Source organism: Euwallacea fornicatus, chromosome 11 (genome assembly GCF_040115645.1).
Source record: "Euwallacea fornicatus isolate EFF26 chromosome 11, ASM4011564v1, whole genome shotgun sequence".
In the NCBI taxonomy this organism is placed as follows: Eukaryota; Metazoa; Arthropoda; class Insecta; order Coleoptera; family Curculionidae; genus Euwallacea; species Euwallacea fornicatus.
The window spans coordinates 513,484-539,506 of record NC_089551.1 but is presented as its reverse complement, the minus strand read 5'-3'; the positions used below and the strand labels follow the sequence as shown (position 1 = coordinate 539,506).

Below are 26,023 nucleotides of genomic sequence, written 5' to 3'. Positions count from 1 at the left end.
CTTTTCCACGACATTGAGGCGGTCTTGGAGGAATTTAGCTTCCTCCTCGCTGTGGACTGGGATAGGAGTACTGAGTTTGAGTTCAAGACCGGTTAAACTTACCAATTAGTTTTGGGACGAAATGAATTGAGCATAGTGTAAACTGTGAGAGAGAAACGTAATGAACAGATATACCAGAGCAAACAATAAGCACAATGCAAACAATGTCCCTAGCAACCAGCCAGGGCAGGATTGGGCCCTGGCAGCTGCCCCTTTGAATCTGAGAACGGATTTTTTAGGGGAGGCGATTAAATAATACTGCCTGGATGTATATAGATCATACTCATTGCCATTTAATTTTATTATAAAAAATAATGCATTGTCACAATAATAGTAAATTACACATCATATTATATTAGAAAAATACTTATCAATTAATTATGAACAATGATTTAAAAAAAAGGATCATACTCTAGTAGACTACCTGTGGCGCTAATCGACAACAGCAAAGGAGCTCCCTGTGCAAGCAAATGCAAGCTTGACATTCCTGCCCTTGAATATCTGAGTGGGTATTCTCAAATCCTTCTTATTGCCAGTCCCACAACTGCCATGCTCATTCCAGCCCCATGAGTATAGTTTGTTATCGGAGGTGACTGCCAAATTGTGCTCAGACCCCAAACTCAACTGCCTCACGTTACTCAACCCTGGAATTTTCTCTGGTTTGAATAGATTCTCTCTCTTCTTTTCGCAGCCCAGCTGCCCATAAGTGTCTCGGCCCCATGAGAATACTTCCCCGCTTTTGGTTAATGCTGCGCTGTGAGTCCAGCCAGCATATAAACGGTCAAACCCTTCATCTTGGAATACTTCCAGTGGGATGAAAGTGAGGCCGATGCTTGGATTCATTCCCAGCTGCCCAAATCTGTTCTCTCCCCAGCTAAATAAGGTTCCGTCTTCTTTTAAAGCCAATGTGTGGTGTTTGCCACTAGCTACACTTCTCACTTCCTCCAGATCTGGCACTTTTGCTATACTTAAGTAACCATTTACATCATCAAAGTTATCCCCCAGACCTAATTGGCCTCTTCCTCCCATGCCAGCAACCACTAGGCCCCCTTCTTTGGTAATCATGGCCATATGTCGGAGTCCACAGCTGACATGCTTAAACCCTGTGGCTAGCTTTTGTGACACTTGCAACCTCGATGGGATTCCAGTACATGTGATACTCTTCGAGAGCCCCAATTGTGTATACTGGTTGTTGCCCCAAACAAACTGTTTTCCACACTCCGAAACAGCTGCACTAAAATCCCAGCCGCAAGAAATCTCAACAATATTAAATTCCTTCAGGATCTCAATGGGGGTGAACTTTAAAGTATCGTCAGACAACCCCAATTGTCCCTTTGAATTCCAGCCACAACAGTAAAGCAAACCCTTAGAATCCAAGATAAGGACATGACCTGCGCCTCCGGCAATGGAGACGATGTCTTGAGGAGTCAAATCGATGTTTTTGAGGGGGACTTCTTTCGGTTCGAGCTCCTCGTCGGACTTATGACCAAGTCCAAGTTGGCCATAGCTGTTGGCGCCCTAAAATGGTGAGATGCGGTAAGGCTCGCGGCTTAAAGCGAAGCGAAGCCGCAAATCACTTACCCAAGCGTATAGAGTCATTATGGAAGGCTACTACCGAAGGCCTTCTTCACTAGGTAAAAAATGCACGCGTACAAAAGCGAAGTAAGTGTGGTTAGGGGTCTTCCCTCACTAGTCACTCGCAAAAAATGGTTTTCAAACGGGCTTGATCTCTGGCATTAGCGGTAAAGTGTGTAGGGGACGCTTCGCGACGCTTCAAATGCTAATTAGAGATCTCAAACAATGGGAAAAGTGGAAATTAATACACAAAAAACCTTCAATCCTTCAGATTTGACATTTAAACAGACGTCGTAGCTCAAATATACAGACACAACTCTCAATATGACCTTTAAGAAGCCGCCGATTTGTGACAGTAAAAAGTACCTGCACGACTTTTTTGTCGTTCATGTCAAATGGCGCTACGTCTGTTCGCACAGCGACCTCTGAGGGATCCATTTAAAACCAAATCTTGGCGGACAATTTAAATTCTCATTTCCATTTTATATTTTGACTTTATCTTACTTTTATATTCGCACGTATAATTTAGCCGCATTGTGATACTTTGCAAGCCTCTTATGTTTGATTCATCTCTTCTAAAACTGGTATTTATTTCATGTTAGATTTCACACCATACCTGGTGCAGTTCCGAGTGCACCCTGCCAGTTAAATGCAACTTGAAAATGTTCCTTAATGTCACCGTCAACGTCAGTCACCATTATCCTCAAAGTTTTGTGATAATTTGGAGGAGGCGCCCGTAAATTTTTTTTCGTGGCTGTATGGTTTTTTAGTTATTTTTTATTTTATCTAATAATAATCCTCGCGACGTTCGGTAATTTGATAAAACCCGTGATTCAGCCTTTTAATCGTGAGTATTGACATGTTTAATTACATCGTTCTAATAACCGTATTCCCTTCTTCCTTTAGAAGCACTCGGAGCCCCACAAATATGTCGCTATCGGGGGCCTGAGTGTGAACATCCACATTTTCTCACATACTTTTGATGCAATATATAACTCGTGCCGTGGTGCGTTTCCAGTTTATCCAAATTTCCCAAATATAAAACATTTATTCCCTCACTGCACTATTCGAACTGTGAGCTCTTCCAGCACCAATATCACTGCCAAAAGCCCCATATTTGCACTATTCCTGCACCCAAGATTTTTAATCGGTAATTAGCTTTGGGTGCGATATTAATAATTTCTTTCCACTTTAGCGAACAGAGTTCTGGGAATATTCTTGGCAAGGAGCCAGCTTCATCCCAAAGCTTATGCCATATGCCAAGAATGTGTCGACATTCAGAAATTACTTTGTACTCTCCAAGAACGACCGATTTTTGACCACATAACATTATAGATTAACTTAGATTTTTTTTGTAATATTGAAATTACTCAGTTGTGCATATTCTTTAGACGTTAATGGCAGAACATGGCTGCTGGAGAACCCATTGTTGTGCAGGCCCTGTACAGCTTCAAAGGGAGGAACAACGATGAGGTATGATGATAGTTTTATTCACTACTTATTTTATGGCAATGCATAGCCAGGCAGGTGCATTGGCTGGATTAGTGCTCGGGGCACAGTTGCTAATAGCATCAACAAGTTGATGCCTAAAACTACCAAGGCTTAAGCGTGACGTTTCTTGTCAACGACCCGGATTGAACGCTTTAAAAATAAATAAATTGGTATTCTAACGTCTAAAGTAAACAGCTATTTTTACGGTTTTTATGTTTACATGTTTCCTTGACCAAAACTACTCGTTTCGTGGTTTTCGATAAGAAGAGGGACTATGCGGAAACGTGTGAAAATTGTCCCCAACATCGGAGGTTTCCGATAAAGAACTTGCCAATGAAAAGCGAATTTTCTCACATGAAACCTGCACACATCACTTAAATTTTACGGGTGTGCCCCACTAATCTATAACATGCACATTAACAAGTTTACACTAATCGAACTGTTTGCAATAAATCGCCAATAAAGCTTTCAGCTTGTTTCGTAGTGAGTTGGATTGAAGCTTTTACACAAACAAAGTTTTCGTTGTAAAGAGTGCTCGGTTTACAAGTTTAGAAAAGTAGCGCCATTAAATCCTTCAAGTGATTTACGACTACTTTAAGAAAAGAACGTCGATACACGCATGATAAAAGGCCAAAAATATTAGCAATTTTTTGCCTTTATCGCTGGCGCCCAACGCAGCGAAATGGGTTAATGTTACTTGGAATAATAACAGCGGTATTTGTTAAAATTCATCTTACAAACAGTAACAATAGATAACTCGGTGCTTTTCGCGATATTCGTGAAGCGAAAAGCGACTGGCACGGTTTAAGCACAACATTAATGGAATGTAGTAGTAAAAAGAAGAAACTAGGGTGTAAAAAACTGTTTCAGCTGTGCTTCAAAAAGGGGGATGTAATCACGGTCACGCAAAAGGACGATGGGTGGTGGGAGGGCACTTTAGACGGAAAAACCGGCTGGTTCCCCAGCAACTACGTCGTAGAATGCAAAGGTACCTGTGCGATTTTAAAGCTAAATTTAAGTCTAATTTTCATCTTTACCTTCAGACATTCCACAGCCTCTAGTCCAGCAAGACAACGAGTACAAGAGCGTAGTCTTGAAGGACATAATTGATTCCGAACGGATTCATGTAGAGGAACTTGAGGGCTTGCTGACGAAGTACTTGCAACCTCTGGAGAAGAGCAGCTTGTGAGTAACTTTTGTGTAGAAACTGCGGGTTGAAAAAGGCCAATTCGGTGTCGTTCAAAAGGGGGACCAAAACGGCCGACCCTCGACCTGACATCTGCAAAAAAACAAAGATAGTTTGACGCTTCAGTCCTGCAGGTGCCTTCTTTGTGCAATTTCTGTCTTAAAACCTCAATTAGACTGAGATAGAAACGCGCAAGTTTTCTCTTGCCGTCTGCGCAAAGCACCGATTTGTTTTGCTCGATTTTGATTCGAAATACACTTTAATTTTGAAAAACTCCGCCATATTTCCCCCATTTGCATTTTATACGTGTGAGATTTGGCATAATTTGTAGACTGTCCCAGGATGAGTTCAAACAATTGACCAGCAACTTCGCCGAAGTGCTGGAAACCCATCGACAGCTTCTCCTATTTGTGGAACAAGAATCTGCCAAGCCAGGTCAAGACCAACGAGTAGGCAAATTGTACCTGAATTGGGCCCCCAAAATTAAGGCCGTGCATCAGATGTACTGCTCACTGCACCCCAGAGCTGTGGTTATTTTGGACAAGTTCAAGTACAGTCGTCTGCCTTGTTATTAAACGGACTTGAGCGATGTTAACCGGGTTTTCAGAGAAGAGCTATCGAAGTATATGGAAAGTAGAGGAGCGGTGGCTCCGGGGGTCTTGGTGCTAACGACATTGCTGAGCAAGCCCTTTAGGAGGCTTGACAAGTATTCTGGTCTGCTTCAGGAGTTAGAGAGACATTTGGAGGAGTGTCATCCAGATAGGGGGGACACTCAGAGGTCTGTTAGTATTTATAAGGATATTGCGGTAAGTGCTGGTTTAAGATTCTTCCATAATTGCTTTAAGGGCAAAATAAAGTTCTTATTTTCGCCTAGTTGTATCATTGTATTTTCGTTAATTGACAGAAATTTTTCCCAGACAACTTGTTTGGCTACCAGACGCCAGAAAGAGCTTGAATTGCAGGTACTAACAGGCCCCATAAGAGGGTGGGAAGGACCGAATCTAACAAAATTAGGTGAGTTTTCCATCTTGACAAGACATATCCATTGTAGAGGAATTCTGCCTCTTCAGGTGAAATAATTTACATGGGGAGCGTGGCTATGGGACAACACCATCACGACAGATATTTCGTCCTTTTTCCGACCACTCTGGTGATATTATCCGTTAGTCATAGAACCAGCGCCTTTATTTATGAGGTGAGAATGAAGGCTTTTCTTAAAAGTTATTTGCAGAATCTCATTCGATTAGGGTAAGCTTTTCCTCGCGGGTCTTACCGTTACCCCATTAGAGGACACGGAAACCATAAAGAATGCCTTCGAAATTGGGACCCCAATGATCGAAAAACGGGTGGTTATCTGCCAGAGCAGGCAGGAAGCGAATCATTGGCTGGAGCTGCTGATGAACTCTCAGGGCTCCAGGAGTTCCACCTCCAGTCAGAAGGTGCTACCAAGCCAGGCCCAATATGTGCCGCAACCCCCTCCTCATGTAAGTTATCTGTATTTTATTTTTGGTTGTAATTTAAAATAGAGTGTGAAAACAGCTGAATCAACGCGGGTACTCCACACGCAGTTCGGTGATGTCGTATATACCCCCTCTGGGGTACACCCCCACATACCCAGCGGCTTTCTATCCTGCGGCCGCTCCGTATGCCTCCCTTTCTAAGTATTACGCGCGTAAAATCAGAGAACGTGTTCTCACACGTCGGGTATTGCGTCATCTCCTGTACGCAGAACATTTCAATAAGCGAAACTTGAACGCGGTGAAAATCAGGCATCATAAGACCGAGGTGATAATAATGACCAAAAACGTGAACTTGAGGAACAGTGTGATTAATTGCGGTAGTGACAGTGACGATTCTTCGGACACTTCAGAGGAGGAGGTCGGTAATTTGAGGCGGCAAAACGCTCTGGAGGCCAATGATTCCAGTTCGAGTACGTCCAGCTGCAACCCCTTCGGGTACATTCGGTACTACAACCCGAAGACTGAAGCTGTTAAGTTCGAAAGCTTTGTCGATTACGGGCAACCTCTTAAAGTATTAGAAGACCCGCCTCAGAAGCCAAGTATTATACTTACATCAACTGCAAAGTTGAATTTGCTCCATAAGCAGCATTCAGAGGAGTCTGAGGCGAGCTCCACTCCTGCAGCTAGAACGCCTGGTTATGCCTGTGAGAACCTCTTGGCTTTGGGAGAAAGCTTTGAGATGAATTTGCTGGATATGCCCGAGAGCTATTTGCCTTTGACCAGGCAGAGCTGTCCTACTAAGCTGGTAGGGAATAAGTTTAATGAAAGCAGCTTGACAACAGTGTACATTCCTCCCTGGTCAAGCAGCGAAAATAATATTACCTGTAGAAGGGAGAGTCCTCAGAGTAGCGAATGTAGCAGCTTGGAGCTGCCTGTAAACACCATGCCGTTACCTGACGGAATGGTGGCGGAGCTGCTGTATGGCGAATTTGCCAAGAGCGAAAGCGTGGAATCAGATCTTACTGAACAATCTCAAAAAACTGTGATAAAACCTCCATCAGCAGTAAGCCTGAATTTAAAACATATCCCTTTCCGCAAGCACAGTATTAATTCTGACAAACCTAGGCAGAGCCGGAGGAGCAGTATTCAAATCAATCCCTCAGATCTCAAAGACAAGGCATTGCGGCGTTGCATTACTTCCAGATTCTTAAACATGCAGCCTAATCCTGAGCAGCCGAGCACTTCAAGCGACAAGCGGTCTCACTTGTGCCGTTGCGGCTCGGAGTATTGCCATAGCCCTAGGTCTTCGGATTCGGGAATGGCGGGCAGCTGCACCTTGAACAGCCCCGATTTGGCGAACATCGCCGACCGAGACAGCAACACTGCTCTGGACCGCAACTTAGAGGATGGTTTGACCTTAAGCGAAATTGAAGCCAGAAACTTTGAAAGTCAGTGCCCCTGTTCCTCACCTTTCGGCTCAACTCCCCGCACTTCCAGCGAAACGGGCCCGACCAGAAATTCGTTGAGCACCACATCGGTCACCAGTATGGACATTCCATCCCCCATTCAGGTTCATTCCAGACTTTCCGTTTCTTCGAGAAAATTACTGGGCAAGTCCAAGTCTGCAAGTTCCTTGTTGGGTGAACCCGATAAGGCATGCAGCAGCATCGGTGAAGGTGGCGAGATCGAGGAGGATTCTCCGATGTTCAAGTCGGGACTTTACGCACATTGGTGGCTTAAGGCGAAGCTGCCCCAGGAAGTGGTCAGGGGCATCTACGAGGAGACGCGCGGCAATCAGCGGAAAGCAGGCAAGGGCGCATGCACTTGCATTTTTTAATGCTTTCCAGACTGCGCGCAGTGTGCTCATTTTAACACAACTATACTTGCGACTAATCAGTAATTGATGACTTTTGTTGTTTTCTTCTGGAGTGCGTGTGCGTGTTAGCCCTTGCCTGTATACGTACCTGTATCATCATTGTCATCTTAACAGTGCCATATTAACCGCTATTATACACTGCGTGGCTAGAGCAATCTTCACTCGGTTGGCTTCGAAGATCATAAGCAGTGGTCCATGCAATGAACCACCGTTCATGATTCGTCTAAAATTTGCACTCGTCTTGAAAACGGATATCAAATTTATACCGAAATCGAGTTGAATTCCTCGTACAGACCTAGTAAATATATCAGTCAATCTCGACACACTCTCGCGCAGCTTCTCGCTTCAGTTAGCTTGAGAGGGATAGAGAAGATGAACATCACTTATGTAATATTCGCTGGGTGCCAATATGACGTGCAGTTTTCTCTATCTTTGTCTGCGAACGGGAGGTTCCGGTTCCCACACGTTCCAAAAGCTCGATTATCTCGGGAAGTACTGGAACAATTCGAATAAAATTCGTATGCGAAACGAATTCGCAGCACGACTGTGAACACGAACCAATAAATTTTTCGGCTATTTCAGATGTCTCCTCTAATATCTGCCCAAAGCCCTAACACCGTCCCCATGATTCCGCAATTCGGCGGCTCCCGAGGCATGTCGGTGCGATGCTCATCTCCCCTTGTGTCATCGCAGAAGTGTTCCACGTGGTCGGCGACCTGCCTGAGACCCACTCCGCCGCTCAGACCCTGCCTGGCTCTGGGGACGACTCCCTCCGGGCCCTATCAGAGGTACAACAATCGAAAACCCACCTCATACAAGGAGGACGGCCTGATTTTGGACGTGATAGAGGCCTACTGTCTGGGCAAGCCTAGGAACGCCGTCACCTCTGGTAGGTTTATTTTGTGTTTTTTGATGGGTTTTAATTTCAGACACCATTAAGGAGAATGACAGGATTATTGTGCGATAAATCTCACGCTCACTCGTTCTTTAGCGGAAATTTTAACCGGAGGGATCGTGCAGCTGCCTAACAAGTTATCGTCTGCTCACCGTTCGAGCTTGGAGCTGGTGGTGCAGCCCTTGCAGCCGCGCAGATTTCGACCCCACGGGCCTCCCAGAGCCTCCACCTGGTGCTGCGCTTCTTTTGTAGCTCGGCAGCTTAAGAGAACTCAGCATTTGGAGTAGAGTACGGCCCGGCCGATAATGTGTGTCTCTTTTCTGGGTTTTGTGGTGTTCTCATTAATGCGTTTTCCCTGCTTTCGTTACTACTAAAATCGGCATTTCTCTTCTAACGTTTTCAATAACAAACGTTTTTTTTTTCTTGCTACCAACCACACGACCCATCAGGAGTGCCTTAACACTTAGACATCTTTAACCAAAGCATGCCCAACGTGAATGACGATTTTTTAATGGAGATTTGTGCTAAAGTGGGTTAAATTTTAGTTACAGTGGCGGAGAGTACCAAGCCGGAACTTACTAGCAAAACCCTGTCAGAAGCGCTTAGTCTGCTTCAGTCCAAATACGACGTGTTAGAGTACAAAGTAGCGGCCCTGGCAGCGCAGCTCAACGAGGAACGCGAGGCCAGAATCGACATTCAAAATCAATTGAGGGAGTATTTAAATGGGGCTCGGAAGAAGGAGCTGGACTGCGGATAGTTGCTGAGATTCACGCTGTATTGGAGCCGTCCACCGCCGGTCTGTAAAATGTGTTAATAAGTAGGTTTTGTAACAGTATTAAGGAGACGTTTTTGTATAATTATAAATTGATTTTTTAACAAATATAATGAAAATATGATGCGAGTTTAATGCAATAAGAGGCGCCGTTCATAAGGGAACTTTAGGCTTAACAGCGTTCTCTCCTTTTATATCACTAGTGGTAGGCAAAGTTTTGACTGATTATATTTTATTCTAATGTTTTTTTTTAAATAAATTAACATTACATTTAAAGATTTCAGCATTACGTATGTATATTTTTCATTACCAACAAAACCTTGAGTCTTCCCATTCATCTTGCGTTTTCGAGAACAAAAACGATTGTTATAAGTTCCGGGTGACGTCACATGGTCCGGCCAATCAACGTGTAGCGTTTGTCCAAAATTTCAGAATTTTCAATCGGGCAACAATGGCTCAAATGTCATCAATGTCAGTTTTGGACGTTCAATTTTCAATTGTGGCTTCCATGATGGTGCGTATCGAATCATATGTTTTTCAGTGAATATTTTCTAAAAAGTAAGTATTTTGTACAATTTTAATGCAAATTTCGGGTGTTTTCCACGTTCCTGGAGGACAAAAGAGTCCACAAAATAATAAATTGTAAGGCGGGGTTTCACTTATCGGCTGGGAACGATATGGATTTTTTGTCCCCTATAATGGCTAATGGCTGCAGCCTCTGCTCGCTGTTGAATATTTTGACGTGATCGTTGGAAATTTTCCCAAGCGAATTTTTTCGTAAAACGCGAGCTTTCCGCATTGGAATTTGTCGGAAATCAGGTGTCGTGCCCCATTCGTTTGCTGGGCGCTTTGGTGTTTGTTTTAAACCACATTTTTGGAAGCTGTGTGGATTCCTTTGTGCAGTAGGCTCATCAGCTGTATTTGGGGAGAACTGGTGATAATAATAATTCATTGACACCCACCTATGTTTACAGTATCATTTACATAATTAAAGGAGTTTCCCAACAGATTTTCAGTTTGTACAGCCAAAATCTGTATGAGCATGTGCAACAGATCTATACTTAAACCCTTTTTTGTTACCTCATCATATTCTCTTATTTTCTTGCCCTAAGTCCATGTCTTCATTTGCTCACAATGAGTTATATTAATGAACTATGTCTCGGGATCAGTGCAGCACTGACATTCTGTGCCCCAACATTGACTCTGTACTCTATTTTCTATTACATCTTTTGAAGCACCACCCAGCCTCCCTTCTTCTCTCACACCACCTAGTCTTTGACTTTATTTAAAAAATTGTCGTTTTCGGCTCGATAAGCAAACTCTCTTATCTTCAGCAGATCCCAGGACTTCTCGGACCCATGTTTTTTCGATCCGTAAAACATTAATAGTAAGAAGTCACATCACATGCTGCTGCATGTATGAGACCAGTTCAAATATGCGTTCAGTATCATTTATTGAAACAAATTGTAGAAGACAATGAGTTTTAAACTTGTATGGGGCATGAACCCAAATTTCCAAAACCTGTTACAGGTCATTTTTAATTGAACACACTGTACTTTGATATTGTGCGTCATCTGTGGGAAGTGCGAAATGCGGTAAACTCAACTTTAAAATTACAATCAGCCAATATTGATGTGTTGGGTGGTTTTAACTGTCAATTCAATGGAAATAGGTGAAGATGTTTAAAGATAATTTTTCTGGCAGATGAAAGAGGGGAAATCTTTCAATTTTGACCAATTTTGTCAGCATTTCAGCTAAAATTGGAAGAAACATGTCTATCCAGTTGAATTAAGTGAACTTCACCAGTCAATTGTTAGGCTGAATAGGGCGTTTATAATTAAATAGTGATTATTTTGGTTCTTTGCTTATTTATACAGGAGCCAGCATTAAAAGAAGCACCCTCTAGGGCATCGCACCAGTAAATTCTGTGGCGGCGGAGTTAAGTTCCACATATCTAAAATCATTAACTACTAGAAGAAATTGCTTTTGATGCAGGGGAAAATTGGGTGAAATTTTAGGGAAATTTGGGACGAACATGCTGAGTATTAAAGGCTTCAATGCGCGTTTTAAGGAATTCTTGTTATATTTAGCTAGGACAGTGTAACTACATGTAAAATCTGTCTCCATCCATTAACTTAGATACATACTAAGTAAATTTAAATTAGGTGCAAGGTGTCAAGGTCACCAAAAACAGCTTTTGTTGGACATTGTTTGCCAGTTTACATAATAGCTCGCAATATCAGTGCTCCTCGGGTATTCAGTAAAATGCTAAAAGTTAATTTCCACAATTGGAGCTATGCCCATAGTAGGAACACGACGGGCGTTCGTTCAATTGGGAGAGCTTCCCATCTCATTAACATCGATGTTTTTCCTTGCAGCTGAGCATTACAGAAACAAAGCAAGTAGAACCTTAAGGGAATGAGTGTGATCAATAAGTCGGGGAGCTTAGAACGCTTCGTCTATGGCAGATCCAGGTAACAGAATCACCGCTGCAAGCACTAGCCGCCGCAAGCGTGCGCTGCAACAGCAGCTACTCTCTGAATCCAAGCGTCTGCGGTCCGGCCAACCGGAGGACGCCGATCCACAGGCTTCACATTCAACTGATAGTAGTTCCTCCTCTGCGAGTACCAGCACGGTAACCACTTACCCCCCTTTCATTTAAGTGTTCGTTTGCTTTAATAAGCTTTTGTTTAAAAGAAGGGAAAATCCAAAAGTCCTCACCCGGTGGCGAATAAAGGAGACGGCCTAGGCTCACCACCGAAGGCCCAACAGCGCAGGCAGGGCTCATTGAGGCGCGATTTTACGAAGTCCTCCAAGTCGAATCCCATTGACATTGTTCCTGCACCCATCGAAGATTCCCAGCACAAGACAAAGAAGAAACGTCGGTCCAAGTCCCGTTCGCACCACAGATCTAAAAGAGAGAGCACGAACCACCACCGAGATCTGCAAGATAGAGAGGGCAGTTCGAGGAGCGCTTTTCACGACCCGCACGGTGAAGAACCGGGTCAGAGCCATACTTACCCGCTGCGCAACCGTTCTTCGCGCATCGCCTCCTCACAAGCCCCGAACGTTGTCACTCCTCCATCTTGCACACCAAGCAACTCGGGTTCGTCTTCGTCGCGCTGGAAAAGGTGGGTCAAACCTCCGATTCGAAGGGCGTCCCTTCATCGGGTGTGCCTGGTGTTGCAGGTCGTCTTTCGTCAAGCGTGAATTAGCAGCACTGGGTGCGACCAGCAGCAGCTATAGCGGTAGGCCCACGGCGTCCCACGCCCAGGAACAGGAAGAGCCGCCCAGGCTCACCAGGAGCGGCGCAGTGCTCAGGAGAAGCACTAGGAGCAACAAAGGTAAGCCCGAGAGAATCACTCGTTAGGTTGAAATTAAAATCACCGCAGACGAGACGAGGTCGCAGAGAAAAAGTAGTGTAGACTTCAAGGATGCGCGTCGGAACATGCTCCAGTCGGAGCAGTCGAGCTACGTGGGTCGATTGCTGTGATTGGACGAAAGTCGCTGTCTTGAAATGAGGCGTTTTCAAACGAAAATAGCACTTGGTGGAACCAAGGCTCGTGTGACGATGACACCAGAGTGACCTCGAACTCTCCCCGGCACTTTACTGACTCGAACTTTGGAGAGATTGAGTTATCAGCAGGTTGGTCATTAGGGTTTTGAGTGCCGGAGGAGCCTCTTCTTGCGAACTTCACATTGACATCTCCTAATTTCTTCTTTTACAAATATTCCGTGAGTGAGGTGCTCGTTACGGTTATCTCGTCTTTATGTCGTTATCATTAAAAAAAAAAAAGCTTCTGTTACCGTATAGACTTCGTAATCTTGGAAAAGACCCCAGATAGCCGGTAATCTTATCGAAATTTTCTTGTTATTAATTAGTGAACATCGTGCAAGCAAAACGCTTTGCCGCAGTTCAAATCACATTACGGTCAGGCCTGATTCTTCGCCATTGTTTTGTCGCCGTTATCAGGCAATAAATAATAGTCGTTTCGAAATTCGTACGTATTTTGCTTCCTATTTGTCTACGGCGCGGTGATAAGGCGCCTCCATGGAAGGCATCAGCCGAGAACACTGATTACGCATTATTGGTGGTCAAAATCTTTTTTAGTAGTCCGGTTACCTGTGCGCTTGACGACAATAAGTAAATTTGCCGTGGCCGGTAAGGATATTCGTGATAGGGGCAGGTAGGAGAAATGACCCACTTATTATTTGCGTTCTAACCTTCTATCGGTGCCGTTCTTCGCAGTCCTAAAAGCTCTAGTGCAGTCCCTACCCTCTCCTCGGAAACAACATGGCGATTCGTCGAGGTAAGGGCTTCTCTTGCTTATAGTTTCTGTTGAGGGATCGAAATCTCTTCGCTGGTGGCAATGAGCTATCGAGCAGATTGAATGCGATGTCGACGCATTAAGGACATAAACATCGCCAAGATACGGGTAAGCAATGCTTGAGGAGCATGTTTTTTCATATTTTGAGCCTGCGTAAATAAGCTGTTACAAGTCGTAACATACACTACTCAAGGAGAGGAGTGGGAAAGTTTGACCAAAGATTATTCCGACACTTGACCACCCTAAAGGTGTAATTACAAATGGAAACGAGATGCGCATAACGCTTCGCGCACCGCAAATGACCATTGTCACTTGGTACGGTAGTACCACGTAGTGGCAAGACAAGTGCGTCACGCTTACGTTTACTCACAACAAGTTTTGGAGCCATCCAAGGTGCTGTGTGGGAGGCTCGCTCGAAAGGAAGCCGAGGCGTGAGTTTAGGAAATTTAACTTCCGTGATCCTTACACCTGATGCGGCACATGTAATCCCAAAATATCCTGTCGCAAGTCGTGGTGGAAAGTGTCGCCGTTGAAGCACTTAAACTTTCCAGAGGTTCTGAGAGTTTTTATTGAAAGGTAGGTGAGCATGTGGTCGTCAATGCCCTCGGCCGATATTATACGAAAATTGCCAATGACCTCGTGGTGCAGGCTTACTCACGCTCTGGAAACGCATTTTTTTACCTGTAAAAGAGATGTTATGGCTGCGTGTGCGTATGGTGTACCTGCCGCGCTCCGGGTTTCGTTTTTGGTACTTTTTTCTTTTTACTGCGAGCCGTTCCGTACGTTGCTCGACGCTTATTGAACGACTGCTCAGTCGGCTCTCGACGAAGTGTAAAGCGCTCGGTCGCTTTTACGAGATTTCGATAAAATTTGTTTTTGCTTTCAGGCGGCACGTCAACAACAACGGGTTCCTGTGCCAGCTCGAGCAGCGGCGGGGGCGCGGCGGCTACTGGCCGACGGACGGCGGCTTCAGGGAGAACTCAAAAGGGCGGCGGCACCTCTGCCTCCCACTCGCAACAGCCGCCGCCCGCCCTTTTGCCGGTGCCGTCGCTGGGAGGAACCCGTGCCATGGCAGCGGAACAACCGCCTGCGAACGTGCCCAATAATGGGCTGCCTTCGTTGGGTGAGTGTCAGCGTCTTTAACAAAATTCTCGCATTTTCGTTTAGGAGTAAACTTTCGCTCTTTGGTATTACCTGGAGTGGTATTTCGCAGTAGGGAACCGAACCGCCGACGAGGGGCGCTCATTAAAGCTGTTCGTGTTTCGATCACGCTGTGTTCGTTAATTGCATCCCGAGCACTCCGGACATAGTTCATCTCCCTCCCACTCGTTGAAATCAACGACGATATGTGCAACAGAAGAGGGCGCTAAGCGCGTCTCTTACAAATCCGACTTGCCCTGCGAGCGTTAACGTTAACTTTGCATAATTGTCAAAGTCGGGGTAGCTGCGGCTGTTCGGAACGCTCGATTGCCGAACTCGAGCAAACAAAACGCGAATGACTTTAATCAACGTCCTACATTCACGATTCGTCGTTTCCTGCGAAATTCCTCTCATAATCCCTCGTTATGTAGCGTCAGAAGAACCGCCGTCGCCCCAAGAAGCAGCCCAGGCGGGACCAACTTCGGGCGGACCTTCGGCCCCTGGCGTAGACTCCGAGAGCGACGATAGTGATGTCGGTAGGCTACAAGCTTTGCTCGAAGCCCGTGGTCTGCCTCCACATCTATTTGGAGCTCTAGGTCCTCGCATGCAACATCTCCTGCATCGCAGCATGGGCTCGAATAGTTGTAAGTCGATCCTCGTCTCGAGTGTCGTCGAACGTTCGAAAAAATGCGGTTTTTGTAGCCGTAGCGAAGGCGCAAGCGCTCTTGCCGGGCCTGCAAGCGACAGGGGATGAAGGGCAGCAGCTTCAGGCAGTGATAGAGATGTGCCAGGTACTAGTGATGGGAAACGAAGAGGTACTCACCGGGTTCCCTGTGAAGCAAGTCGTACCCGCACTGATACAATTGCTGCAGATGGAACACAATTTTGATATTGTAAGTGCCCGTCGTTACGCTCAGTTTGTTACGGAGTTATTTATTTGTTGGCGTGAATCCCGTGGAATTCCATGTTGTTTGTGTTCGGTCTTTCAAGGGTTTTTGCCTAAACTAATAGTGCAGATAAGGTGTGATCTTTTGTCGAGTCTCAAACGACCGTGTATGCTTCTGCACACATTCCATGCGGCCTTCAATAACACGAATATAATCGATAACGATAAATGGCGGATTGGCTTTCTGTGGGTATTGGGTTTTTTTCCCTAGATGAATCATGCTTGCCGAGCCTTAACGTATATGATGGAAGCTCTACCGAGGTCCTCAGCTGTTGTGGTGGACGCAGTGCCTGTGTTCCTAGAAAAGCTGCAAGTAATTCAGTGCATGGATGTGGCTGAGCAATCCTTAACAGCCCTCGATATGCTGTCTAGAAGGCATTCCAAGTCGATTCTGCAGGCGGTACGTCCATACATCCATTCTCGCAAATTTTGTTAATAACTGACTTAATTTCGTGTAGAGGGGAGTGTCAGCCTGCCTGACTTATCTAGATTTCTTCCCAATTAACGCGCAACGCAACGCGTTTTCCGTGACAGCCAACAGTTGCCTCAACTTGACCTCTGAAGAATTTCAATATGTCCAAGAATCGCTACCACTGCTGGCCTCCAGGTTGACGCAGCCTGATAAAAAATGCGTGGAAAGCATCTGCCTCGCCTTCTCGAGATTGGTGGACAGTTTCCAGTTGGAACCGGCGAGATTGCAGGAGATTGCCAGCCCTGAGTTACTGACCAATCTCCAGCAACTCCTCGTAGTTACACCTCCTATCATAAGCACCGGCACTTTTATCACTGGTAGTACGTGGCGTTGAAGCTCCAACTAAAATTAACGTTAGGTGTTTTAGTCTTGCGTATGTTGTCTGTGATGTGCGCCAATTGTCCGGATTTGGCGCTGACCCTGCTGAAGCAGAGTATCGCCGAAACGTTGCTCTACTTGTTGACCGGGTCGGCCGAGGCAAATCAAGAGAATGTAGAGTTGGTGCCCCGGCAGCCACAGGAATTGTTTGAAATTACATGTTTGATTGGAGAGCTGATGCCGAAATTGCCGACTGATGGGATTTTCTCCGTTGATGCTCTTCTGGAGAGACCGACGATTTTGGCAAAGGATCAGCCGGTGTGGCAGTGGCGAGACGACCGGGGATGGTGGCACCCCTACGGGGCGGTTGACAGTAGAATAATCGAAAGTGCTCATCAGAATGGGGACGACGAAGTGAGCCTGAACACTTTGGGTGAGTTTTTAAAATTTTTCTCAGTTGCCGAAATCCCCAACCTCAACTACCTTATCTGATCTATTGTAGGTCGGATATACACAGTGGATTTTGCCACGATGCAGCAAATAAACGAAGACACAGGTACGCTCCGACCCGTCCAACGCCTTTGCACTCCTTCGACCAGTGGTAAATCCAGCTCGACCGAATTAACGCAACCCGGCGCTCGCCCCAGCTCTGCAAATCGCGATGCCCGAGTCGCTTGTTTGCGCGAGGAGCGCGGATTGGCAGTTACCTTCATCAGATCTCTCTTCTCCGTGCTTTACGAAGTGTACTCCTCTAGCGCTGGCCCCGCTGTACGCTACAAATGCCTCAAAGCGTTGCTGCGTATGGTCTACTATGCCAGTCCCGAGCTTTTGAAAGAGGTATTGAAGAACCAAGTGGTCAGCAGTCACATCGCGGGCATGATGGCATCCAGCGACCTGAGGATTGTCGTGGGGGCCCTGCAAATGGCCGAGATTCTTATGAATAAGTTGCCGGACGAGTTCGGAGTGCATTTTCGACGAGAGGGCGTTCTCCATCAGGTCAATAGATTGGCCGATCCTGAGGTGCCGCTCGGAGATAGTCCACCCAAATCCGGGTGCAGCTCGAATACGTCGTTTGTGTCGGTGGCGGAGTCGCAACCGGGGACTTCGGGAGGTTTCGAAGTTACATCCAATGGATCGGCGTCTTTGGTGAGTCATCTCCGAATTCATGTACAAATGCGAGCAGTCACGACCGCTTCTCTCACATTGCCGACATCTTTAATTCCAAAATTGGCCTATTTGTGGCTTCACCATAGCTCTTCCAGCTGTAGAGCTTCGGTCTATTCTCTCCTCATTCAATAATTAAGCGAATGTCGCAGTTTCTAATAAAACGAAGCGAAACATTCCTGGTCACAGTGCAACGACAGTTTGCCACGAGTTTATAATAATCAGACTTATTGTCTCCAGTCGTTGCTGGACTCCACTACAAGCTTTTTCGCTTCGACGCCGACTGGTCAGCGCGTTCAAGACGGGGATGCGAGGTCGCCTAGTCCCACTGGTGTACGTTTGGGCGACGTACTGAAACGAAAGAGGACGTCGAAGCGCTCGGGGGCGACCTCGAGTCGCCCCAAAGCTCGGCAGGATGACGTGCCTATGGCGCCGACGGTGATGCAGGACTTCTTCAGCAAGGCCGCCTCGTTGACGAACTCCTCCAGCGCGTCGTCGCAGCAGGCCAACAGTCAAAGGGCGAGTCGGACGTTCGTCGTGTCTTCGTCAAACTCATCAAAAACCAGTTTCCTGCAAAGTCTGAATCCCGCCAGGTGGGGTAGGAGCTTGAACAGAGCCTACAACAAGGACTCGTTGAATAACCTGTCGAAATCTGCGTCGAACTCGCACATTACTGCGGGAAATAGGGAAAAAACTCGTGGCTGGATCAGGGAACAAGCCAACAAATTTATCGAGACCTATTCTAGTATGCGTGCGATGTCGATAATTTCATATATATAAATTAATAATGAATAATCTAGATCGAGAGGAGGGTCAACATCCAGCCACAACCATCCTGACGCGTCTGAATTTGGCCATAGAGAAACTGCCGACTGAGAAGTGTGCGGAAGCCTTGCTGGAGCTGCGCGAAATCCTGATCGAATCGGACATTTCACCCTTCGAAGTGAATTATTCAGGACTTATAACGGCACTGCTTAACTATCTGGCTGACAAAGAAGGACCTTTTGACAGAGAACAGAGGTTACGCATTATGCTTAATGTGTTTGCGGACCTGCCCTTGGACGGGCACGTGACGGAAGTAGGAGAGGTTAACATGACCTGGATGGGTGCTCTAGTGGCCAAACTCAATGGTGAGTCGCTATGTCGTGGTCTGACGCATGTTGTATGTGTCAAAAAAAAATGTTGACACGTGGAAAGACACAAGTCGACGTTTTCTCCACCCATAAACGTCGATTACGCTCTTTCCTAAAGCATAACGTGAGGATTCTGTGTTGTCGGTTTAAAGCCGGAACCCGCAACTTCGTTCCCCTTTCAACATCGCACCACGATGTCCGTTAGGGCTCGAGGGTTAAATTAACAGAGCCGAACGGTTATTACGTTAACTTTGTCTATCAGGTTGCGTGTCACAACTGGAACAATTTCCGGTCAAAGTGCACGACTTACCGGCGACTTCGGGCGCCGGCCGGGGAGGCACCAGTGCCCTCAAGTTTTTCAACACGCACCAACTCAAGTGCAACCTACAACGCCACCCCGATTGCACCAACTTGAAGCAATGGAAGGGCGGTACGGTGAAAATCGACCCCCTCGCTCTCGTCCAGGCCATCGAGCGCTATTTAGTCGTCAGAGGTAAATATCTCTCACTCGATAGCTCGGTCAGGAGTCAAGTCGGCATTTTAAAGGCTACGGAAGACTGAGAGACAAAGACACGGCGGACAGCGACGATGGCGATTCGGACACCGACATCGACGACAGCTTGGCCGGCGTCGCCATATCTCAAACGGGTTCCAAGCACAAGTTGCAGTTTCTCATTGGCAACCAAGTGCTCCCGTACAACATGACCGTGTATCAGGCTGTGAAGCAGTTCTCGAACCAAGGTGACGACCAGAGTGAGACGGACACAGATAACGAGACGCCGCTGGGCAACACCGGCATCTGGGTGCAGACCCACGTGATACATTATAAGGCCGTGAAGGAGGACCAACCCAGCCAGGGACACAAGAGCGGGTCGGGGAGCAGCAGTGGCGCCCATTCTAGTCGTAAAGGGAAAGGCTCAGGCAAGGGGACTTCGAGGAGGAAAGGCGACGATTTGTGGAATGATGGTGAGGCCGGGTCTCGGATAATTTAGACGCGTCCATTGATTACTCTCAGGAAAGCAGGACGTTTTCCATGGAAAGCGTCCTCTTGATTCCGTTGTCATTAACGTAATTTACCTTTCGATTTTCGCCTGACCAACCCAAATTATCTAGGTGTTATACCGATGGTGCAATCTCCGCTATCTCCATTCCTGTCCATGCAACTGCCGGACATAGTCTCGATCCAAGACGATTCGCTGGAAGTTTTGTGCCTGTTGCGCATTCTTCACGCCTTAAACATCCACTGGGGCACGCTCTACCCCCACGCGGAGCACAATCCTATATTGCCAGCTTCCGATTTCATTAATTCCAAGGTACGGCCCCTTAATCAGCCTGGAAGGTTTTCGACCGACTTTAACCGGTTTTGACCAGTCGCAAATAGTTATAAACAAAAAAAAAACCGAACAGGATTGAGGGTCAGCTTGAAGCGGCTTCGGTTAGGCCTTCGCTTCGCCATATTCTGCGCCCGTAAACCCGATAGAGAGTAAATTTTGAAATGTGTGTTATTAGGTTGCCGCCAAAGCCAGCAGACAGCTGCAAGATCCTCTAGTGATCATGACTGGGAATCTGCCCAAGTGGCTGCACCAAGTGGCTACCGCTTGTCCTTTCCTATTCCCGTTCGAAACCAGACAACTGCTATTTTATGCGACGTCTTTCGACAGGGACCGAGCGCTACAGAGATTACTGGACATGGCCCCTGAACTGAGTTCGAGCGACTCACAGGTGCTAACTTCGTTAAAGAAAAGTCGTACACGTCTCAATTTCCTTTTCCTGATGTTTAGGAGCGAGTAACTCCCCGCTTGGACCGCCGGAAACGGACAATATCGCGTGAAGACATCTTAAAACAAGCCGAACAGGTAATGCAAGACTTAGCAGGCTCGAAAGCTTTACTCGAAGTGCAATACGAGAACGAAGTGGGCACCGGATTGGGCCCCACGTTAGAGTTCTACGCTCTAGTGTCAAAGGAGCTGCAAAAGGTGCCAGCAGTCGTAACGTAAAGTATTGTCGTTTCTAATGGGACGTGGTTGCAGTGTTGCTTGGAATTGTGGTACGCCCCGAACGCAAGCCAGAGCGATACCGAATATGTACATAATCAAATGGGGCTGTTCCCGGCCCCGGTGGCGCGCGGCGCCAAATTGGGACCCATTACCAAAGTTAAGAGCAAATTTAGATTTCTAGGGAAGTTTATGGCTAAGGCTGTGATGGATTCCAGAATGGTGAGTTTTGGGAAAGCGAGCGGATAGATAACGATTTGGTAACGAACGTGGCAGCGGCATTGAACAGGGGAAAGCACGTGCCAATTTGGCATTTTAATTAAAGGTCGTCCGACCGAAAACTCCCCGAGACGTAATAGTTAACGGAGGAGGGTCTTGTGACGTCCACGGGAGATTTTCTTTGAAATACTAAAATGTCCATTAGGGAAAAGTCCGAAGGTCCATTAGGAAAACGTGGACCGACGGGTTTTTGCGATATAGCCTCAAATCCTTAAATATATTCCCGATAAAGGGGCGCGCTAAATCAACGTATAAGTTTACGCTTCGGCGACGGTTATTTATACTCTTTAGCCGACAGTCTAATCTTCTTATATTTCGCGATTTATCGGACGAAATACATGTCCGAAACTCAGTTGGATTTCGCATTCGCACGGGGCGATCCGGTTTCGCCGCAGGACAAAATATAAAACGCAGAGTGTCGCATATACGTGTCTTCTTGCAGCTAGATCTCCCCTTTTCGCTGACCTTCTACCGGTGGCTACTGGGCTACGAACAATGTTTGACATTGTCCGACCTGCGATACATCAATCCGGACATTTACATTACCATCAGGAAGCTGCAACAGATCGTGAGGCAACGCGATACCATTCTCAAGAATAGCGACTTGACCGAGGAGGAACAAATGGAGCAGGTACGACGCAAGAATCCCCCCCCCCCCCCCCCTTAACGGGACGAAATTTCCCTACAGCACCGACCACGTCTTTTAGGTCGAAAAACTTGAATACGACGGGTGCATCATCGAAGACCTGGGGCTGGACTTCGTCGTGCCCGGCTACAACGTGGAACTCATCAAGAACGGAAAGAATATGCAGCTGACAATACACAATTTACACGTGTACGTCCAGGTGCTGACCCATTGGCTGCTGTACGAGGGCGTGGCGCGGCAAATGGAGGCGTTGAGGGAGGGCTTCGACTCGGTGTTCCCTTCGAGGAACCTGAGAGTCTTCCAGCCGGACGAGTTGGAGCAGGTATTCTGTGGCAGCCCCAAGGTAACCTTCGCGACTCTCGCGTCCTTCGTCTAATTTCAAATGCTCTAGGATCACGTGGCCGGCTGGGATGTAAAAACCCTCATGGAGTGCTGCAGACCCGATCACGGTTACACTGCAGATTCACGTGCCATCCGGTTTCTATTCGAAGTGTTGAGCTCGTACAATTACGACGAACAGCGCATGTTCGTGCAGTTCCTCACGGGTAGTCCGCGCCTGCCCGTTGGAGGTGAGCCGATCCGACGTCAAATTGCATAGTTTAACCGACGCGAACTGCGACACGAACGCACCCGCAGCTCCGTCGGGGACGTTCGTCGCGACTTGGGCGATATTTTTAACTTCTGATTTTTTAGGTTTTAAAGCTTTGTCGCCGCCGCTGACGGTGGTTCGTAAAACACTGGAACCGAACATGAACCCCGACGACTTCCTTCCATCTGTGATGACCTGCGTGAACTACCTCAAATTGCCGGACTACACGACCGTCGAAGTGATGCGCAAGAAACTCAATATCGCCGCGTCCGAGGGACAGCACTCCTTTTATCTCTCATAAAGGCCATTCGATTATACATGCTTCAGGTCGCGATACGCCAACCGTTCTTGCTAAATATCAATTCGTTTACGCTTCGATGCAACACGCCGAGGCCCGGTGGTTGAGTTATTTTCGATGATTTCCTTTTCTTAAGTCATACAGTGCGTGTCGCGTTTTCACTGAAAGTGCCTATTTTTACTATTTATTGTTATTGTCGATAATTGGCGAGGTTGTCGTTGTTGCCAAACTGCGAATCACGAGCCCCCCGGTCACAGGCATGGCGTGTCAATATTATTTTTTAGTTAAGGGCCCGGGGGGCCTCTCGACTGATCCGTGCAATGGACATCGCGTGTGAGTGTTATGTATTTAAAATAAGCCGCAACGAATTGCAATTTTTAAATTAGAGACCTAGAAATATCGAGCGCAGTTGCCAAATGTATCGTATGTAGCGTCCAGCCCGAGATTATAGAGGTGAATTTTATCGTTTTCCTTCCCCTTCGGGCATGCAAGATTAAGTTGACAAATTTTTTTCTTACCGACAAAATGTGTGTAAATCCCCTTTTATCGAGTGTATTCAGTAACCAGGCGAAACCGATTTAAACATAAATTCACCACATATAAGACTATTCTCGTGGACTAAATAATGCGATTTTTTCATTCTCCTGGAATAATTTCGGCAAGTTCTTAACGGTAGGTGCGTGAGAAGTCATATACTATGTTGTACGAGACCAGGCGCGTGTGTTTATTATTTAATATTATTACCTACTATTATTTTAATCGCAAAGTAGAATTTCATTTCTTAGTTATGTTTAAATAAATTTGTACATGATCAAAATCGAGCGTTGTCACTGTCCGCGTGTCCCGCAAGCTCCCCCCTGCAACGGCAGTCTGCGTCCAGGACGCTTCGAGAACGCCAAGAACGGGCACCACCTACGCGGCGCCCGTTGCGTTTGTTCACGTTGCCGTGTTGCTGACGCGCTGGGGAAGATTTTGACCGACGGAACTTGGCAGAAGGTCCTTAACCAAGCTGGAAATTTAGCAGGCAAGTGGTGCAAAGCCATGCAACAAGCGGTGAAGGCGTAAGCGTAGGTCGTTGATTAGACGACTCGTTATTTACCGTGGAACGTCTGGCTAACAGAGGAATTGATTCGTGTTTTTGCGTTTGTCTTATTGTCAAATCGTTGCCGTTGGGAGGCGACTGGAACGGGGAGTTTTAGCGCGCTGTACTGAGACAGTCCTAATTTCAGGAATGAGCCAGGGAAAATAAACTCTGGAAAATCATTAAGAATAATTTTTGGAAATCATCAATAATAACAACAATTTATAGACCTTAAAGTAATCAACATCCATTTAGACTACATTCCTATTCCTATTAAGACTTTTATCTGGGATTGTCTAACAGTTGACTGGGTTTCAACTTCAACGTGACTATTGTAGAATGCTTCACACACTGAAAGTGCTAATCTGTTCGTTAAGAACAACGCATAAATCCAGCAAGAATGGAGACGTGTCCATTTGATTTACATGGCGTTCTCTACACCCTAAACTGAACCTACGAACAGCAACTGATTATCGGCTACTCGGACAGGAACAAATTAACAACAAAATAAACACGCATTTCAACTTATTAATTCCGTCTAGCCTAAACACAACAAACTCTACCTATAAATATTACGAGATCAACGTCCCAAATACATCGATTTACATAAAAATAGGTAAAAATTCTAGTCTTGTAAGAAGGACACGTAAGAGTTAAAATTGCTTTTCGTTCCCAGGGAGGGTCCGTCACGCGCTCCCTGCATGATATGACCAAAAAATCCCAAATTTATCGAACCAGAGAGTCAGCCGATGCAGAGAGAACGCTGTGTATCTGCGATGAAATCGAGGAAGCCGTCGAGGAGATCTTCAAAGGAATCTCCTCAATTTTCTCCAAGTCCGCTGCCCCTGCCGAGTTTTGTTTGCACAGTCGGGGACTCGACTGAATGAAGTTGGCCAATCGTAATTGTCTCCGAAAGGGACGCAAATATCAACTGTTTTACCTCGCACTCCGCCAATTTGGCCTCTTCAGATCGGTCCAAGCTAAACTGCCTGCGCAGGAGCTTGCCAGTGCGCAGCTTCGGACTAAGGCATTTATAGTGGCTGTACGGCGTGCTGATGTCCGCCGTTTCCTCCTATAGAATCCTATCTCAACATCCCACAAACAACAGAATAATCGAATTGACCTGTATTTTTGGCGTGGCCCTTGGGCCCTTCCGGTAGGGGCACAGAGAACTGGTGGAGGCTCCCAATAGGGCGGCGGCTACTTCGGACGCCGACACTGGAGTGCCGAATATTAGGGGCGCGTCGCTTGAGGTGCTCTTTACTATCGCATACCTGCGACAAAGACAGGGAGGAATTAGATTTTCCTTCTTTTAGCTGCTCGTTACTTGTCGTCCGGGTATTGTCTTGTTAATGAGGCAAACTTGGAATTTTCCATAGATTTTATGAAAGTGGGGTTGGGGCTGGGAGTCTTGCTGGGTCCCTCGCTTAAGCTCATGCGTCGAGTGCACGAATCCAGAGATATAGAGTCTGCGAAGGACTCTTTGACAGTAGGAATAGAGTTAATTATGAGGCTTTCGTCCATCCTGGAAAAGATTATGCTCCTCAGTGATGAGAAATATTCATCCAAAATCTGAAATAAAGAATTTTACGCTTACCCATGGCTTTCCCTTAATTATCAACGAAAGCAAGCAAGGACCGAAATTAGCAAGTTTTTACTCCCTTTATCACACACTCACTCAATTGACGGAGGTTCCGGTAACTCCTTCTTAAACCCTTCTCTGCCTAACAACCAATAAGTGTCCATCATCCCTTTGCCCTTAATCTCCGTAGGTCCCCGATACTCGATTTGAAACCCTCCGGCCTTTTCCAGCCTGCATTTAGTCGCTTCGGACAAATGTATGCGCCACGCAGCTCCTAATAAGCTTACAGTCGTCAAATGAACAAACCGAAACAAAACACAAACCCGTAGATTCCATTCGCGAGGCCGTGTTGACAGTATCCCCAAAAAGGCAGTACCGGGGCATAGTCAAACCCACCACGCCAGCGCAGCAGGGACCTGTATGTAACCCTATGCGCAACCTCAAAGGGGTACAAGGTAGGTGTCGAATACGGAATTTGCCGCTTTCGTGGAGCAAATCCAGGGCCATTGTTGCTATCTTGGGTTGTTAAAAGTAAATTATTTTTTCACCTTCGTTGAAGTGGCATAGAAGTACCTGTTCGGAATGATCAGGAATTCGCACTGGTAGACCGCCAACCACCATATATGCGTCCCCAATGGTCTCTACTTTGTATACATTGTAGGCGTTAATTGTGGCGTCGAAACACGTATACAAATCATTGAGCAAGTCCACCACCTTGGGGAACTAACGTTATATACTCTGATGAAAATTCTCAAAGCT

General features: G+C 46.4%; 4 protein-coding genes across 10 annotated transcripts in view; 2 read left to right on the top strand and 2 right to left on the bottom strand.

Annotated features, from left to right (window-relative positions):
* Window positions 1-308: 308 nt before the first annotated feature.
* On the bottom strand, window positions 309-2,005 carry LOC136341773 (secretion-regulating guanine nucleotide exchange factor-like). The gene is made up of 3 exons (XM_066287077.1): window positions 1,872-2,005; window positions 1,621-1,819; window positions 309-1,557 (listed from the first exon to the last, which is right to left on the bottom strand). Exons 2-3 carry the CDS (start codon window positions 1,636-1,638, stop codon window positions 472-474), a joined length of 1,104 nt encoding a protein of 367 aa, XP_066143174.1. The 5' UTR covers window positions 1,639-1,819; window positions 1,872-2,005; the 3' UTR covers window positions 309-471.
* Window positions 2,006-2,310: 305 nt separating this feature from the next.
* RtGEF (Rho-type guanine nucleotide exchange factor) lies at window positions 2,311-8,375 on the top strand. 3 transcript variants are annotated; one of them, XM_066287064.1, is made up of 12 exons: window positions 2,312-2,461; window positions 2,521-2,764; window positions 3,006-3,087; window positions 3,976-4,093; window positions 4,149-4,290; window positions 4,623-4,841; window positions 4,899-5,097; window positions 5,209-5,305; window positions 5,362-5,486; window positions 5,539-5,775; window positions 5,831-7,559; window positions 8,210-8,375. In XM_066287064.1, the coding sequence occupies exons 3-12, from the start codon at window positions 3,022-3,024 to the stop codon at window positions 8,239-8,241; spliced, it is 2,964 nt and encodes a 987-aa protein (XP_066143161.1). In that variant the 5' UTR covers window positions 2,312-2,461; window positions 2,521-2,764; window positions 3,006-3,021; the 3' UTR covers window positions 8,242-8,375. The 3 variants fall into 3 exon arrangements, with proteins under 3 accessions (XP_066143160.1, XP_066143158.1, XP_066143161.1); XM_066287063.1 differs by lacking the exon at window positions 2,521-2,764 and having other exon boundaries at window positions 2,311-2,461; XM_066287061.1 differs by lacking the exon at window positions 2,521-2,764 and having other exon boundaries at window positions 2,311-2,461; window positions 2,810-3,087.
* A 3,380-nt stretch (window positions 8,376-11,755) lies between these two features.
* ctrip (E3 ubiquitin-protein ligase ctrip) lies at window positions 11,756-23,418 on the top strand. Its single transcript, XM_066287052.1, has 22 exons — window positions 11,756-11,929; window positions 11,992-12,425; window positions 12,484-12,638; window positions 14,509-14,745; window positions 15,194-15,406; window positions 15,465-15,655; window positions 15,920-16,108; window positions 16,167-16,497; window positions 16,548-16,931; window positions 17,001-17,644; window positions 17,903-18,407; window positions 18,463-18,792; window positions 19,058-19,288; window positions 19,342-19,761; window positions 19,909-20,108; window positions 20,305-20,517; window positions 20,577-20,771; window positions 20,826-21,011; window positions 21,511-21,699; window positions 21,776-22,057; window positions 22,106-22,283; window positions 22,408-23,418. Exons 1-22 carry the CDS (start codon window positions 11,756-11,758, stop codon window positions 22,602-22,604), a joined length of 6,078 nt encoding a protein of 2,025 aa, XP_066143149.1. The 3' UTR covers window positions 22,605-23,418.
* LOC136341761 (retinal guanylyl cyclase 1) overlaps window positions 23,411-26,023 on the bottom strand; it is an 18,259-nt gene continuing 15,646 nt past the window's right edge. For 2 of the 5 annotated variants that reach the window (XM_066287057.1, XM_066287060.1), the window contains 9 exons: window positions 25,838-25,978; window positions 25,588-25,780; window positions 25,361-25,538; window positions 25,280-25,291; window positions 25,010-25,207; window positions 24,806-24,956; window positions 24,623-24,754; window positions 23,913-24,561; window positions 23,698-23,853 (listed from right to left, as the gene is read on the bottom strand). In XM_066287057.1, coding sequence (XP_066143154.1) covers window positions 24,409-24,561; window positions 24,623-24,754; window positions 24,806-24,956; window positions 25,010-25,207; window positions 25,280-25,291; window positions 25,361-25,538; window positions 25,588-25,780; window positions 25,838-25,978 — 1,158 coding nt within the window. In that variant the 3' untranslated portion in view covers window positions 23,698-23,853; window positions 23,913-24,408. Of the gene's footprint in view, window positions 23,611-23,697; window positions 23,854-23,912; window positions 24,562-24,622; window positions 24,755-24,805; window positions 24,957-25,009; window positions 25,255-25,279; window positions 25,292-25,360; window positions 25,539-25,587; window positions 25,781-25,837; window positions 25,979-26,023 lie in introns of those variants that run through there. The other 3 variants (XM_066287056.1, XM_066287058.1, XM_066287059.1) reach the window with 3 other exon arrangements.